At 36.6% G+C, this 14,747-nt stretch overlaps 1 protein-coding gene across 3 annotated transcripts in view; it reads right to left on the reverse strand.

Annotated features, from left to right (window-relative positions):
- ARFGEF1 (ARF guanine nucleotide exchange factor 1) overlaps positions 1–14,747 on the reverse strand; it is a 103,946-nt gene that overhangs the window by 7,987 nt on the left and 81,212 nt on the right. For all 3 annotated transcript variants that reach the window (XR_013994696.1, XM_081069782.1, XM_081069781.1), the window contains exons 24-34: positions 14,453–14,493; positions 14,188–14,357; positions 13,695–13,846; positions 13,393–13,565; positions 12,302–12,462; positions 11,248–11,378; positions 7,960–8,089; positions 6,727–6,862; positions 6,506–6,644; positions 4,785–4,857; positions 3,034–3,166 (exon numbers count right to left, since the gene is read on the reverse strand). Coding sequence is in view for 2 of the 3 variants with exons in the window: in XM_081069782.1 (XP_080925908.1) it covers positions 3,034–3,166; positions 4,785–4,857; positions 6,506–6,644; positions 6,727–6,862; positions 7,960–8,089; positions 11,248–11,378; positions 12,302–12,462; positions 13,393–13,565; positions 13,695–13,846; positions 14,188–14,357; positions 14,453–14,493 (1,439 nt within the window). In the remaining variant the exon portion in view is untranslated. The remainder of the gene's footprint in view (positions 1–3,033; positions 3,167–4,784; positions 4,858–6,505; positions 6,645–6,726; positions 6,863–7,959; positions 8,090–11,247; positions 11,379–12,301; positions 12,463–13,392; positions 13,566–13,694; positions 13,847–14,187; positions 14,358–14,452; positions 14,494–14,747) is intronic.

Here is a 14,747-nt window from a genome sequence, read left to right on the forward strand (position 1 = left end):
TGTCTCAGGGCAATGACTCCAGCACTGGATGACTTACAATCCTTCAGTTTCTTTCTATTTTCACTTTTGTTACAAATTCTCTTTTCTGGGCACAAATTTGTGGAAATAAAATTCATGTTTCAGGGATTTTGGGGAGTAGCAAAATAACTTGCTTTGTTAAATTTGTTCTTATTTAGCTCATTAACAAAGGCTCCTTTCCAGGTATTTTTCAGAAATGCTGCTGTATTTAACACTTAGTACTCGATCTCAAGTAAAGGAAAAGCAAGCAAAGGAACCCCCAAGTCCCATGGCTGTCTCCTCGTAAGTAGCTCCTTCCCGGCCTGACCGGGCACAGCCAACATGCACCGCCATGCATTCACCTTCATTCGAGTCACACAAATAGCCTGAGTCGCAGGAGGAGACTCCTGGCAGCACAGCTGGGACCCCGGAAAGGACCTGAGAGCAGGCTGCCGTCTGCTGAGACGCCTTCTCCTCAGCAGCTGCTCCCGGGGGAGCGGAGGGTTTGGCCGAGGAGGCTCCCCTCAGACTGAAAGAGGGAAGCTGGGACTTGCCCGCTTTCCTGTCCTTTCAGAGCTGGAGGATGAGGATCCGAACTTCGAACTCCCTAACAAGGCCCAGCAGCATGTTTGGGGACAGCATCTTTTTGGACAAATTTTACTCATGACAAAGGGTCATGAGTAAATGGGGGTCCAGGTGCCCATTTATTTCACAGAGTCACCCAAGGAGAGGGAGTAAAGCTAAGCAGAGATTAACTATGTGGGTCAGCAGGTTCTCAGTCGAGACCAGACGGGGCAGTGGTGCTGCCTGATGTGTGCAGAAGGAAGGTGACAGCTGCCCTTCTGACAGGTCCTGGGGCCGGTGCTATGTCTCCTTCTCTGAGGAGCAGGCAGGCAGACAAGCTGACGGCGTCTGCATAGGCACAGGCACCACGACCTGTCCCCCACGGGAACATGGGGGCCATTTGTTCTTCCTCCAGCTCCAATGATTCTGGTGAACTTTCCATCCCATGGGGAACTTTCCCTAAAGAACTTCAGGGGAGTGACCGCCAGATGTCTGGTAGAAGGACAGACACCCGAGCCCTCAGTCAGGATGGCAGGGGAGCCATCTTTGCTCAGGTAAAGGTATATTCTCAGATTAGTCAAGTGAAAACCTTCTCATGTGTGGTGACCAAATCCTTCCTCTACAAAGCTAAGTATATTTAAGTTCAGTCTTGAGAGAGGAAAGTCACTCACTCTTCTGTCCTCATAGCATTATCTCCCCTTTAAGAAGTTAGCAAGACACAGTGACTAAAACTAGAAGTGCCTTTCAAGTAGGGCAGTAAATCTATCTTCTCTCAAGAATAAATGCAAGTACCTAGGATTAATAAAAAAATTCCGTGAAAAAAAATTAACTCAAAATGGATCAGTGACCTAAATATAAGAGCCAAAAGTATAAAACTCTTAGAAGAAAACACTGGGGAAAATCTTCATAACCTTAGATCTGTCAATAGATTCTTAGAGCAATGAAACTGAAAGCATGAGCAACAATAGAAAAAAATTAGATAAACTGGACTTCATCAAAATTAAAAACTTTTGTGCAACAGAGGGCACTATCAAAGAAGTGAAAAGATGACCTACAGAATGGGAGAAAACACACATTTGCAAATCTTGTATCTGATATGGGTGTAGTATCCAGAGTATGTAACAAACTCCTACAATTCAACAACAAAAAGACGAACAACTGAAAATGAGCAAAGAACATGAATAGATATTTCTTCAAAGAAGATATATAAATGGCCACTATGCACATGAAAAGATACCCAACCTCATTAATTGTTAGGCAAATGTAAATCAAATCCACAATGAGATACCACTTGACACCTCCCAGGCTGGCTGTCACTAAAAACGGAAGTATTGGTGAGGATGTGGAAACATCAGAATTGCTGGTAGCAATGTAATACGGTACAGTCTCTATGGGACACATTTTAGTGGTTCCTCAAAAAGTTAAACACAGAATTATCATATGCCCCAACAATTCCACTCCTAGGTATATACCCAAAATAATTAAAAACAGGCTCTAAACAATACGTGTAAATGGACAGTCACAGCAGCATTAGTCATGACAACCCAAATGTCCATCATCAGATGAATGGATAAATAAAATGTGGTCTACCCATACAAATGACAATTAGTCATAAAAATGAATTACTGATCCATTTTACAATGTGGATGGACCTTGAAACATTCTGCTAAATAAAAGCCAGACATAAAAGGTCATACATACTGTGTGATTCCATTTATATGAAATGTCCAGAATGGCAGATACTGGACACAGAAATCAGACTGGTGGTTGCTGGGGGTTGGGGGAGGGGAAAAGCGTAACGGTTATGGGGATTTATTTTGGGGTGATAAAAATGTTTTAGAACTAGACAGAAGTGGTGATTGCACAACACTGGATGTACTAAATGCTACTGAACTGTTCCCTTTAAAACAGTTAACTTTTGTTATGTGAATTTTACCTCAATTAAAAAAAAAAACACGTTGAAAGCTTCCTGTTTTCCTCTAAGGAAGAGGTAGCGTTTCCTCAGTGTTATAATTTTCCTTCAGTAAACAAAATTGGACAAACTTAGTAAAAAATAGAAGGGGTTCCCCTTCTTTGTAAGAACTAAGAAGGTGAGGGGAGGAGCAAAGACGACATGGGCGTGGGCAGCAGAGTGGAAAGAAGGCATGTTCCTCAGAGAGCTGGGAGCCCTGTGTACAAAGCACTGCCCTCACTGGGCTCAGCAGAGGAAGGCTGACACCAAGAAGGGGATGGAGAGGGAAGATGCGCGCTCAACACAAACATTAGCCAGAGCCTTGTGGAAAAGCTGGTATTGCAGGGGTTAGCAGAGCTCCTGAGCATATACGTGGGATGTCCACGTTGGAGCAAACACAGTAACGAAGTGACCACATGATCAATTATAGTACATTTGTTAATAATAAAAATAAAAGCAAAATTTCATCCCTTTCCTACATAAAACAAAATACACTATTTTTACCAAGAGAAATAACTCACTTGCAGTAGGTTTAATTTTGCTCACTTCTTCATTCACAGTAGAGACAGAAGCCAGTGGTGCTTGCTGTCTATTATCTGCAGATCTTGGTTGAATAGAATCATGGATATCTACAGACTTCTGTGATATGGTATCCTAATAAAATAAAAAAATCATTATAAGTACAATGAATAAAGCTTAAGCCTGAAAATAATTTCTATTATGCTGTTTTTAAAAAAATACATTATGTCCCTATGAAAATTACATCCTGTATACATTATGATTATAGACACACAAAAAATTATTTAAAATTACTTGTATATGGATAAGAGCTAATAAACAGTGTTTAAAGTTACCTTTTCGACCTTCATTGGGCTTGGGCCTGACACCATCCAAGAGCAACAGATAAAAATTCTGTTTCAGGGAGTGGGGAAGTAGTCCATACCCATAACTGTCATGAAATCTAAAAAGAACACGCACGTGGCAGAGAGCAGGGAGAATTCTGCAAGCTTTGTGCAGGCTGAGCCCGGGGAAGCTGTCCAGGGGTGACTTTAGGGAGGGCTGTTCTGTCACCCAAGGAACCAGGAACCAGAAAGGTCAGTGAGAAGGTGACCAAGTAGGAGTCTGGTGTCACGAGGGGTAAGGTCCAAGTTCAAAAGAGCGACACCACAATTTGTGTCCCCCCCCCCCCCCCCCCCCGCCCCAGTTGCTAAGTGTAACCTTGAAAAGTGCTAATGAGTCTTCCTGAGTTGAGGTTTTCTGATCGGAAAATGGAGACACTTTGTATGCAGGTTGTTAAGGATTAGATGGTAAGTGTTAAAGCACTGGCAGTGACAGACAATATACGGTAGCTGACATTACGACAATTCTAGCTTTACTCTGTCACAGTATACGGTACACTCAGAAGACAGAGCTTGGTTTCAAGAGAATTCTGACATAACAGTCCCAGCTGGATGCAGCTTCCCCTGGGTGTCTGAGAGGAAGGTGGACCTGTGTTCCCAAGAAACAGTGTTAATCAAAGTAAGATTTTAACGTGGACTTAAAACGTCCCAGTTTGTGATCTTTCATTTTCTCTTCTATATGAAATGGGGATAACATGTACCAAACCTGGTTCAAAAATTTGTTGGAAGGATTGGAGTGACGCATGTACAAACCAAGGAATGCCAAGTGTTGCCAAGCAGCCACTAGAAGCTGGGAGAAGCAAGAAAGGATTCTCTCGTAAAGGCTTTGGAGGGATGTGGCCCTGCTGACACCTTAATTTTGGACCTTTGGCCTCCAGGAATTGGGAGAGAGCAAATTTGTTGGTTTTGGCCACTATTTTTATGGTGATTTGTTATGACAGACCCACGGAAATCAATACACTGGATGAAGGGTATATTAGAATTCTTTGTATTGTTTTTGTAACTTTTCTCTAATGTCAAATTAGATCAAAATTAAAATTTTAAATAAAATAATAGTATCTTCAGCTTGTCATGCAAATCCATAGATAATCTACTGCCTGCCTCTTACAGCTCTTAAAATCATTTTACTGTATGTCTCAGACCATCCATATCATAAAATAATTTAAAATACCTCTTTCATGGCACTTACAGATAAATTTTAGCCACCTCGAAGGAATTTAACCATCATGAAATTTAATTCGAGAATTGTGGACAGTACATTTATGCAATCCTTTTAAAACAGCTGGAGTCATATAAAAACATTTGGCTCATGGTAAAATTTTTATCACAAATAAGTAAACAATTTAAAATATGCTTTCCCTATTAGAACTTACCAACTGTTTTTCACTCACAGGAGATGAAGGTGGGGGGGCAGTTTCTCCACAAGTGGGACGCCAGGTCAAGAGCCTTTAAAACAGCAAAATCATACAAATCACTGCGAGTGTGAAACACGTCACATCCAACATGTTTTGAAATGGGCACAAAAAGTCACATGAATATACCAAAAACGACATATTTCTTCTTTGACTAAAGCCAGGAGCAATTTGCTGAAAAAAATCTAGCAAGAAATTTAAATCATGTACTTCCAGAAAACAATTAGCATTTAATATATTTAATAGGGTACTCTGGTCATCAGTTTTATAGTAAAAAAAACACTTTTGAAAGGTTCAGAAATTTTAAAGTCACTTTTTCTAAGTATTAAGGGTCATTAAATATTTTCCAAAGTGACAATGAAAAAGTTTGAGATGTTTCAAAAAATTCATAGAACTCTTTAGATTCTATTTTGTTAACATATAAAAATAAATGAAATAAAATTTTGCTCAAAAGAGGACACTAACTTGCCACCCCTTAAGTAGCTGCTTGAGATAGAAAGGCAATCACGGACTAAAGTCTGCTTCTGAGAAGCAGGTGCTCCTGGGGAATGAATGGCGCAGACAGACAGTAAAAACATCATTTCAGTTCCATATGGAAAGAACTCTGGTACAGATATATACTATTAAGAGATGCTTATTAGATGATACTTAAGATCAAATGTTTTATCCTGAGTCTATCCAAAAAAAAAGGTTCAGTTTGACTGGTTTTTATAGACTTTATAGGGAGAATAGCCAGGCAAGCATTCATTCTATAGAGGCCACAGGTAAACTCTGACAAAAATGTATCATTTGTCAGTTACACTGAGTCAACAAAATGTGCACCAAAAAAATAAGAAAAATCATCAAGTAAATTATAAATGGGCCCAGGCGATTACTGTGTAATCTTTTAGTGTAATCTTACCTAGAGACTGCTTTCCTAGGGTTGTATTCCTTTTGTCTGACTTCCTCTTGATTAGGATATTTACAAGGGGGAATCATAACAGTACAAATGTATTTAACTCATGTCAAGAAAAAGTTTATGATGCTTAAAAAAAGTGGATTAATAGTTTTCATACACAGTTTTATGCCAGTGCATTTAGGTACTATTTAAAACATATTAAGTAGATTTAAAAATCGTAGATCTAAGGTAAAATTCTGTGCAGGTCAGAGAGCCTGAAAGGGTGAACGGGGAAGTAAATTCCAGTCAATCGTACAAACAATCCAGCTGTCATGAGAGTCATTTAGAAAGACTATGTCTTAGTTTCCTCATGGACACGAATTCCTTCACTTTAATTCAATTCCAAATGTATCCCTTAGAAAAACATAACAGTTAACTTTAAAATCTAATATTTGCTAATAAAATTTCCTTACAATATTAAATCTACAGTAACTGAAATATAAGTTGAGGTTTTTTGGTTTTGTTTTTTCAATTCAAAATACTGCTTGGTTTAGTCTGGATAAATAAAACCTTATACAAGTGGAACCATGTCATTATGACCCCAATTTTGGATGATCAGACTAAAGATTTTGGTTCATAAAGAATTTAATTCATGTATTTCAGTTGGATTTATAATAAGTATAAATTCATGGAACACAGATATTTTTTATAAAGGACTTCTGTTATGAGAAGTCACTAGTTACTCTCAAACCTTTTACGTCCCTCATTCAATATATAAATACAAAGTTGTATAAAATCTTCTTACGCATGTGGAATTGTAGTTTTGAAGATATCCAGTGTGCAGTTACAAGTCTTATCCCAGATTTCGAGGGTAAACTTTTCACCATTCAGAATCACAACATTCTCTAAACAGTTTGTACCAGATCGTGCTAACTGCTCATTGTCTAGAAAAGAAAAGAGCAATGCATTTATATATTATCAGGGTCACTTTTAACACTGTGTGTCACTTTTCTGGTACAGACTTACCTTGCTGCACACACCAGTACAGCTGGGCAAAAATATCATCCAAAAGCACATCACTGAGGACTTCTAAGTACTGGGTGAATACATCGCAGATAGCATAAAGGGCGTGATTACAAGTCGTCGTCATCCATTCAGCTTTCTAGGGGAAAAAGTCATTAAATGAAGGTCAGACTGTTCATCGACTACTAGAATTAAAGAAACACGTTTGCATATGTAAAATGTAAGCCTGTGCCTGTTCCTTTCAGAAACTTACTTCTTTTTAGACCATTGCATTCACCTCAAGTTGGCGTGTTACCTGTTTTCTTCATTATCCCATAACTACATATGTATAAAATAATTTAACTTGTTTTGCAATATTTGTTTTGATTGTAAAAAACGATCACTGCATTATCTTGCTATTAGAGTTATGACTTTTCAAAAAATATGCATGAACAATAACAGCTGGCATACCCGAATATGAAAAAGAAACAGCTGGCATAACCGAATATGAAAAAGAAATAAAGAGGAAGGAAAGGGTAAGAATTTATCCGAGTGGGATTAGCATACCTTTAAAATTACAACTTTCGTCAAGTATGGTTTCATAAAGTACACAAGTCATTTCTTTATTTTTCTCAAATGCATAAAGGACTAATATGGACTGATAGTTTTCATATATAGTTTTGTACCAGTGCATACATATGTCTACTTAATGTTTTTAATATGAGTCTACCTACTGTTATAAAAATTGGAGATCTAAAGGAAAACTTCGGGCAGGTCATAGAGCCCCCCAAAGCTTGCATTTAATACAACTATATGGGACAAAATGAGAACACCTGAAGTTCTCTCCCCATACTTACTGAAATGCATACTATAATTGGTTTGTAGTAAAAAAGACTCTGAACTTTAAAAAACCAACTTATTACTACATATTCTTTATTTAATTCAGAATAAGAAGTCACTATAGATACCAAAGAAAGGTACCGGTGTTTATAGTTGTGACAATATTAAAATATGGAAAAGAAACTGGAAGTTCAACAAAAGCATTGAAAACAAAAAAACCAATTCATTAACTTGGTTCTATCTCCAAATAGCGTTCTGGTTTATAAAGACATAAAATTTGTTATGGTGCCTTTAGGAAAAATTTTCTAGGAACTTTTTCTGTGCAATGTACCTAATTTACATACTAAAATATATCAGTGGAAATATTAAGAACCTCTTAACTTGACTATATTAAATGAAAATTTCATGTTCTCTTACCTCTGTCTGCTGTTCTGGCAATTTCATATTGTCAAAGATTCTGAAAACAATTCTAAATAAATCCTGCCACCAGTGTTTTTCATAAGTGTGGCCGTAAGTTTTCATTATTTCAAACATTACTGTTAAACCCCTAAGGTGATAAAACACAATTAGGAAAGCTATAATACAAAAAAAGCATTCCACATTAGAATCCCCCCCCCCCAAAATAATTTTTGCAGGCCACAAAGCTACAGAAAACAAAATTTAAAACTGGTTTTAAACTAACACATAATATTGACTTTGAAGAATTTTAGATTGTTATACAGCTTTCTTTAGGATGCATCATTTAGGAAAAAACTTCAAAGGCCTTAACCTTAAATTTTTTTCTTTATTTTACTTTTCCTCCACTCCCATCACCCAGCATTTAAAAATTCTAAATGAAATTACAGATTGGAAAGATCATCATTTTAGTGAGTATTAATTTTGTGGCACTGTGGCCAAGGAAGAAAGTATATCAATTACAGTCTAAAAACAAGTAAAAATTAGACTTTAGAAAAATCTTTTTCAAAGAGCTATAGGAATTTTTAGCCAACACTATACTTGTTCATATAATGTCCTCAAATAAAAGGATTTATAAAATGAATCCACTATGGCATTCCTGTGGGCAGGGGCCTGTGCCTGTTTCCTGCTCTGTCCCAGGCAGAGCAATGCTTGTCCCCTAGGAGGCACACAACCAGGATTTGCTGAAGGAACGAAGTGCCGAGCATCACGTTCACTAGCTTTGAGTAAGTGTTGAAACTGAAATTCAAAACTGCCTTCCTGATTCCTGATTATCTTTCTCAAAATAATACCTTCATTTTTTTCTTGATCTTTTCTCTATATGTTACTTTCTTCTAGCAAAATATAGGAATCCTTCAATTTAGAAAAGGTTTATATTTCTGAAAGTCTGATGGAAAGCCAGAACACAATTTTCTTTGAAAGGCTCCACAAGGACTGGTACACAGTCTAGCTCATTTGTGGTATGCTTCACCTGGTCCAAGTACCTGCCTGGTACATTACAAGCCTGAAACAATATTTGTTAAATGAATGTGTAAAACAGCATTATAGCAGTTCAGCCCTACAGCAAATTCCTAACAGTTTATTTGATCCGTAATATACCTAACGTGTAAAATGAGCAGAAGTAAAGAAACTCCTGTGGAAGAAATACTCTCTGCTTCCCAGGAGAGCCTTGTCAGAGTTCCACGTTACCCCTACAATGAACAAGGCTCCCTCTCCTCCAGCTCCAGAGCTCAAAACCCATTTCCTTTCACTCCAAGTAATAGGACGCTAACTCCCATGGCTGAAGATAAGGGGATGTGGGAATCCTATTTCTTTTAGGCCTCAAAGCAAACACAGATCCTATAGAGGTTTCAGAGGATTTTTACTACTGAAGAAGCCTTTTTCAACACTGTATTTAAGTTGCTGGTGCAGGATAAAAGAGTATTTGGGACTCTGGGTTAATTATTTAACCCTAAATCTACAGAACTTTGAGAGAATCAAATGAGAATGCATGTGAAAGTGTTTTATAAGTAGTGTGTTATACAAATCATAGTGCTACATTTTAAATGTAATCTAAATAACAGCCCTTACAAATCCTGAGATGAGTTAAGAAAATGAAAGCCATCACTCAACAGTTTACTCATATTTTCCCTCTCCTTTACTAACTGGAACATATTTTCTCTTCTCTTTAACAACTACAACCCATCCATAATCTGAATACAAGATGTGATGAGGAGCAAGGAGGCGTGGTCCCAGGCAAGGAGAGGCAAAGAAAGCAGGAAGTGTCTCATCAAATATATTTCTACAAATAAACAAGGGCAGGGAAGGAATGCCGAGTTTGTATCAGTCATAACATGTTAGTTGCTCCACTGTGGTGGCTGTAGTACATTTGAAAGGTGTAAATCTAAATAATCTAGATTTACCGTGTTTCCCTGAATATAAGACCTAGCCAGACCATCAGCTCTAATGCGTCTTTTGGAGCAAAAATTAATATAAGACCCGGTCTTAATATTAAAATAAGACCGGGTCTTATACATGATATGATATGACATAACATGATATAATATAATACTGGGTCATATTAATTTTTGCTCCAAAAGACGCATTAAAGCTGATGGTCTGGTCTTATTTTCGGGGAAACATGGCACATGAATTGGGGACTACCTTGAATTTTATCAAGTTCTAGCAGGTCCACTGACAAACGATTCTCCGTGCTCAAATACAAAATAAGATATTGTACAATGTTCTTGTGATTACTAAATTCTCTGACAAATTCCCGCAGTTTGAGTCCTACTTTGGATGACATCTATTTCACAAAATTTTCTGTTATAACCAATATTATAAAAGTTTCCGAGGAACTAAATCAAACTTATCCTTGGATGGGGGTGGGGGTGATTCTAGCATAAGGGGAGGAAGGAGAGATTCATTCTTTCATTACATTTCTAGCATTGATTTGTTACAAATCTGTACCACCTTTCTGATTTAAAAACGTCCAATTGTCCAAATGACTAATGATTCTCCCTAAAAAGAAGACACGGTAAGTAAGAGGGATTTTTAACATAAAACTGAAACTCATGATGCACTTAAACACTTGCTGGCAGATGTTATGATATACAAGTTGGCCATTTCAATTGGAAGTCAAAAATGGAGTGAAAAAAAATACTCTATGGGAGTCACATGAGCTATAACAGCAGAAGTGTATATTGAGCTTGTCTGGTTACATTATATCCACAATAGTTTCTTTATAAATAGACTATATGTTCATATAGATCTTTTATTGAGAATATACTAGAAAGAGTTCAATTCTTTTTTAATGAGCCTGTATTATTCAGAACTATGTTACTGACCAGTCTTCAAAGAGAAATGGTTCTCTTTGAAGAGAACCATTTATATCATACCTAAAATCCATCAAGGACACACATTTGGAAATTCTATCATTCACCAGGAAATAAAATAAATTTTGCCACTAACTTCTACTTCTGATTGGAAACAAATGTATGAAAAGACAGTGTGTAAAATATTCAATTTACACTGAGGCTAAAACTCAAAGTAGGCCATAATCAAATTTTAAGGAAAAGTAATGTGTTTCCATTTTTGTCATTGTTCTATTTTAACATATTTTAAAATCTTCCTATCTAATAATTGCTATACTTGATAAAATACATGATCTGTGGCCTTTTACTATCCAACTTGTGTTCACATAAGAAAAGTTCATTCGATTAAAGTCAAAATAAGCCTTACAAAATTTTAATTACAAATACTGATTGTTACCTGGTTCTTACATCTAATTTGCATCTATTGATGATACAGGATAACTCGAAGAGGATTGGGAACCATCCTCGCACCCACACCCTGTCTTCAGGCGCCACATTCATATCATCGCTTGTGTATTCCTTGAAAGTCTTGAAGAAGAAAGATAGGTTTATTAGAGGCAAAACACAATGCCTGTACATGAAGCATATCATTTCTCCAAAACCTTTTTAAATGCTTTGCAAATCAAAAGTGAACAATTTGATAAACCACAATAATTTATAAAAAGGTGGAGATTATAATGGCTTATCAAGAGCACTGGACTAGAATCCAAAAGTTGGTTTCAGCTTCATTCGTTACCAGCTTTCTGAATGACTGACCAGGTTAGTCAGGTTTCACTTTTAAGATTTCCATGGTTACAACACCATGCAGCCACATGAACTGCACTGGGAGGTGGGAAGGTCAAGTAAGTCGATGTATGTACATGTGAAAAGTACTAAGCACCCCACAGCTCCATGTCAGTTATGTAGTAAAAATCTTTTTACCAAATCTGTAATGCTTCACACATCTTACAATAGTTACAAAGACAGACTCAGACAGGCAAGTTAAAGGTGGCAGCCAGGTTGCTAATTCCACCTTTCACTTCAGAGCTTAAGCCCACTCTCATCCAAGACAGTCAACTTCAGTACTGCAGAGCCCGACAGGAGAAATAAAATATAAGACAAGGGCTAAAAAGACAGGCCTGGGTTCAAATCCTAGGTCACCTTTACTATCTCTGCAATCACAGACACATGTTTACACTTCTTTGTGCCTCACATTCCTTACCTGTATGGAGTTATAATACTACCTATCCCATAAAGTTGTTATGCAGATGAAACACATCAATACATGTGAAACACTCAGAAAAATACCTGGTACCTTCAGTAAACTTCAGCTATCATTACTATCCATTATAACTCAGAATCAAGCTCAGATAACTTGTGGATTTTTCACATCCTCTCAATTTAAAAATAAACTTGTATTTCAGACAAGAAATGAGTACTCAGTAAATTCTGTTTACTGAACAACACTATACCTGAGGTCTATCAGACACATATTTTGCACAATGGCGAATAAGTCGAATTGCTTCCATACTTGTGTCTGGAAAAGCTGCATTGCATGCAAATTCAGACAAACATTTCACTGCATCCTGGAAAGAATCAATGGTTGCTGGAAAGTGTTTTTCAAACACAAGGGCTAAAAAAGAGAAAAAGATATTAAAATAATTGTAATTTTTCAATTATTCTTAATTGTATCAAAAAACACACCAACCTCTCAATGTAATACATACTTCTTAAAGTTAAGGGTTTTGATGTCCAACAGAATTGGGTTCAAGTCTGTCATGACCAATCACTTGAGTAGAGACAGGGAAACAGGTCTGTGACTTGTTTATACTATGAACTCAGCATCTACTACAGTGACTGGTACACAGCAGGTACTGAATCTACAAGTGGTGAGTGAATACACACAATTCCACTTAATCTCTCTGTATCTCAATTCCTTAATTGTAAAAATGAAAAGAATACCCACAGGATAGCTGTAAGCACTAAATAATGTAGGTAAAAGGGCTTATTAGCACAACACTTAATTCAAGCAAGCACTCAATAATGACAGCTCGGATGATGTCACTCTTCTTGCTGTCAATGACGGTCATCATTATCATCTTCTAGCCAGGCTTTATCTACACCTGTAATATTTCATTCTCTGTTACAAAGGAGGCTGTGGAGTAGAGTGGTCAAAAACAAAGACTGTTCCTTAAGACTCAGTGGCTTTGAATCCCAGCTCCATCACTCACTAGTTCTGTGCCCTCGGGCCAATTACTTAACCTCACGAGGCCTGAGTTTCCTAATCTGTTATAAAGATACTTATCTCACAGAGTTGTGAAGACTGAAGAAAACACAAGCAAAGTGCTTACAGTGCTTGCCATATAACAAAACAGTCAATAAATGTTAACTATAATAATAATAATAATAATAATAATAATAATATCATCATTTATTCTGCTTCTGTAGGCAAAACTTAGTAAACTTAAAAACCGTAACAGGCCCATAACCGTACACTTGAATTATCTTCTGAACACATTACAGTTTTTGTTTTTAACTTCAACATAACTAAAAGAATACTCACTGACAATATTCCCTGTTGTTTGAAATGCAAGTTCCACTATGCTTTCATCTTGATCAGATGCAGCTAGATGAAATACAGAGAAAATGTTCTTCCATCCAGACCGAATGTTAGCAGCTTGAGAATTCACCATCTGTGCTATACATCGTACAACCATATCTCGAATTGTTGGAGACCTAAAATATTAACATAATTGCTTGGATATGCATACAAATAAAACTCATCAGTTTTCTTTCCCATCTTCTGTATTCCCCCTGCTTGGAAAATAGTAAGATATTTTTCTGACATTAAGCAATTCAACATACCTGTTCCGTTTCATGATATGTTCAAAAGGTCTTAAGAAATCCTTCTGGAATCTGAAATTAGCAAGCTCCCCTTTTTCTAAGAACTTCATCGACAATTGCCTCAAAGAGTCTACAGCGAAAATAGCTACATCTTCATTAGGATTACAGCCAACCTGCAATGGCAACAGAAATATAGGGTGCTACTGTCAGCAGAGAGAAGTTGTAATTCTTGATTTTTGTTTTAGAAAAAGTATATCATTAATAGCATAGATACATAAATTCTAAGATTCTCCATAAAGACACTGGGTGTTAACAATACTTTGCAACAAGAAAAACATTATTTTAACTAAATTCTTAAAAAGTAGAGCTGAAGAAAAGCAGATCTCAAAGGGTTTTCTAAATTTGATTATAGAAATATAATAAACTGCTTGGAAAGAAAAACAGCCTCAATTAGATTATAAGATACAAATTATAATGATACAAATGTAAGCAAATCCTATAACCATTCAAATACCTTATTAAAATGATCTCCAATAACTTCCCAAATTCGAGACCACTGCAATCTTATTCTTCCCATGTTGTAATATGATATTTCTACTATTTTTTGTAGACTAAACATTCTTGGATGTGTAGTGGAAAGTAATTCATCCATAGACACAGCACAGAGCCAACGGACAAAATCCACTAAAATATAAATAGATGTACAATTTTTTAGCTTAACTTTCAAGTCTCCTAGACAAAAAAGCCAGTTTATAAGTGGAATAAATGTACGTACTTACCAATAGCATTTCCATCTAGCCTTGTAGACCCTGTAAATATTCTGAAGAGAAAAAAAATGTAATTCAAAACTTCATAAAGTCTCACTTCTCTACATTAATTCAAATGTCGCAGCCTGGGGTACAAGCTACTTTTATCTGTTTTAAGGAAACAAATATATCAGGTAGACAAATAAATAATTTTTATTATATAGTTTAGTGACAAGTATAGTTTGCATGTTCCTCCTTCCTTTCTTTGCATTCAATAATATATTAAAGAATTTATGGTTGTAATTTTATTAGCAAATTTACAAATACT

Source organism: Rhinolophus hipposideros (assembly GCF_964194185.1).
Source record: "Rhinolophus hipposideros genome assembly, chromosome: 13".
NCBI classification, from domain to species: domain Eukaryota; kingdom Metazoa; phylum Chordata; class Mammalia; order Chiroptera; family Rhinolophidae; genus Rhinolophus; species Rhinolophus hipposideros.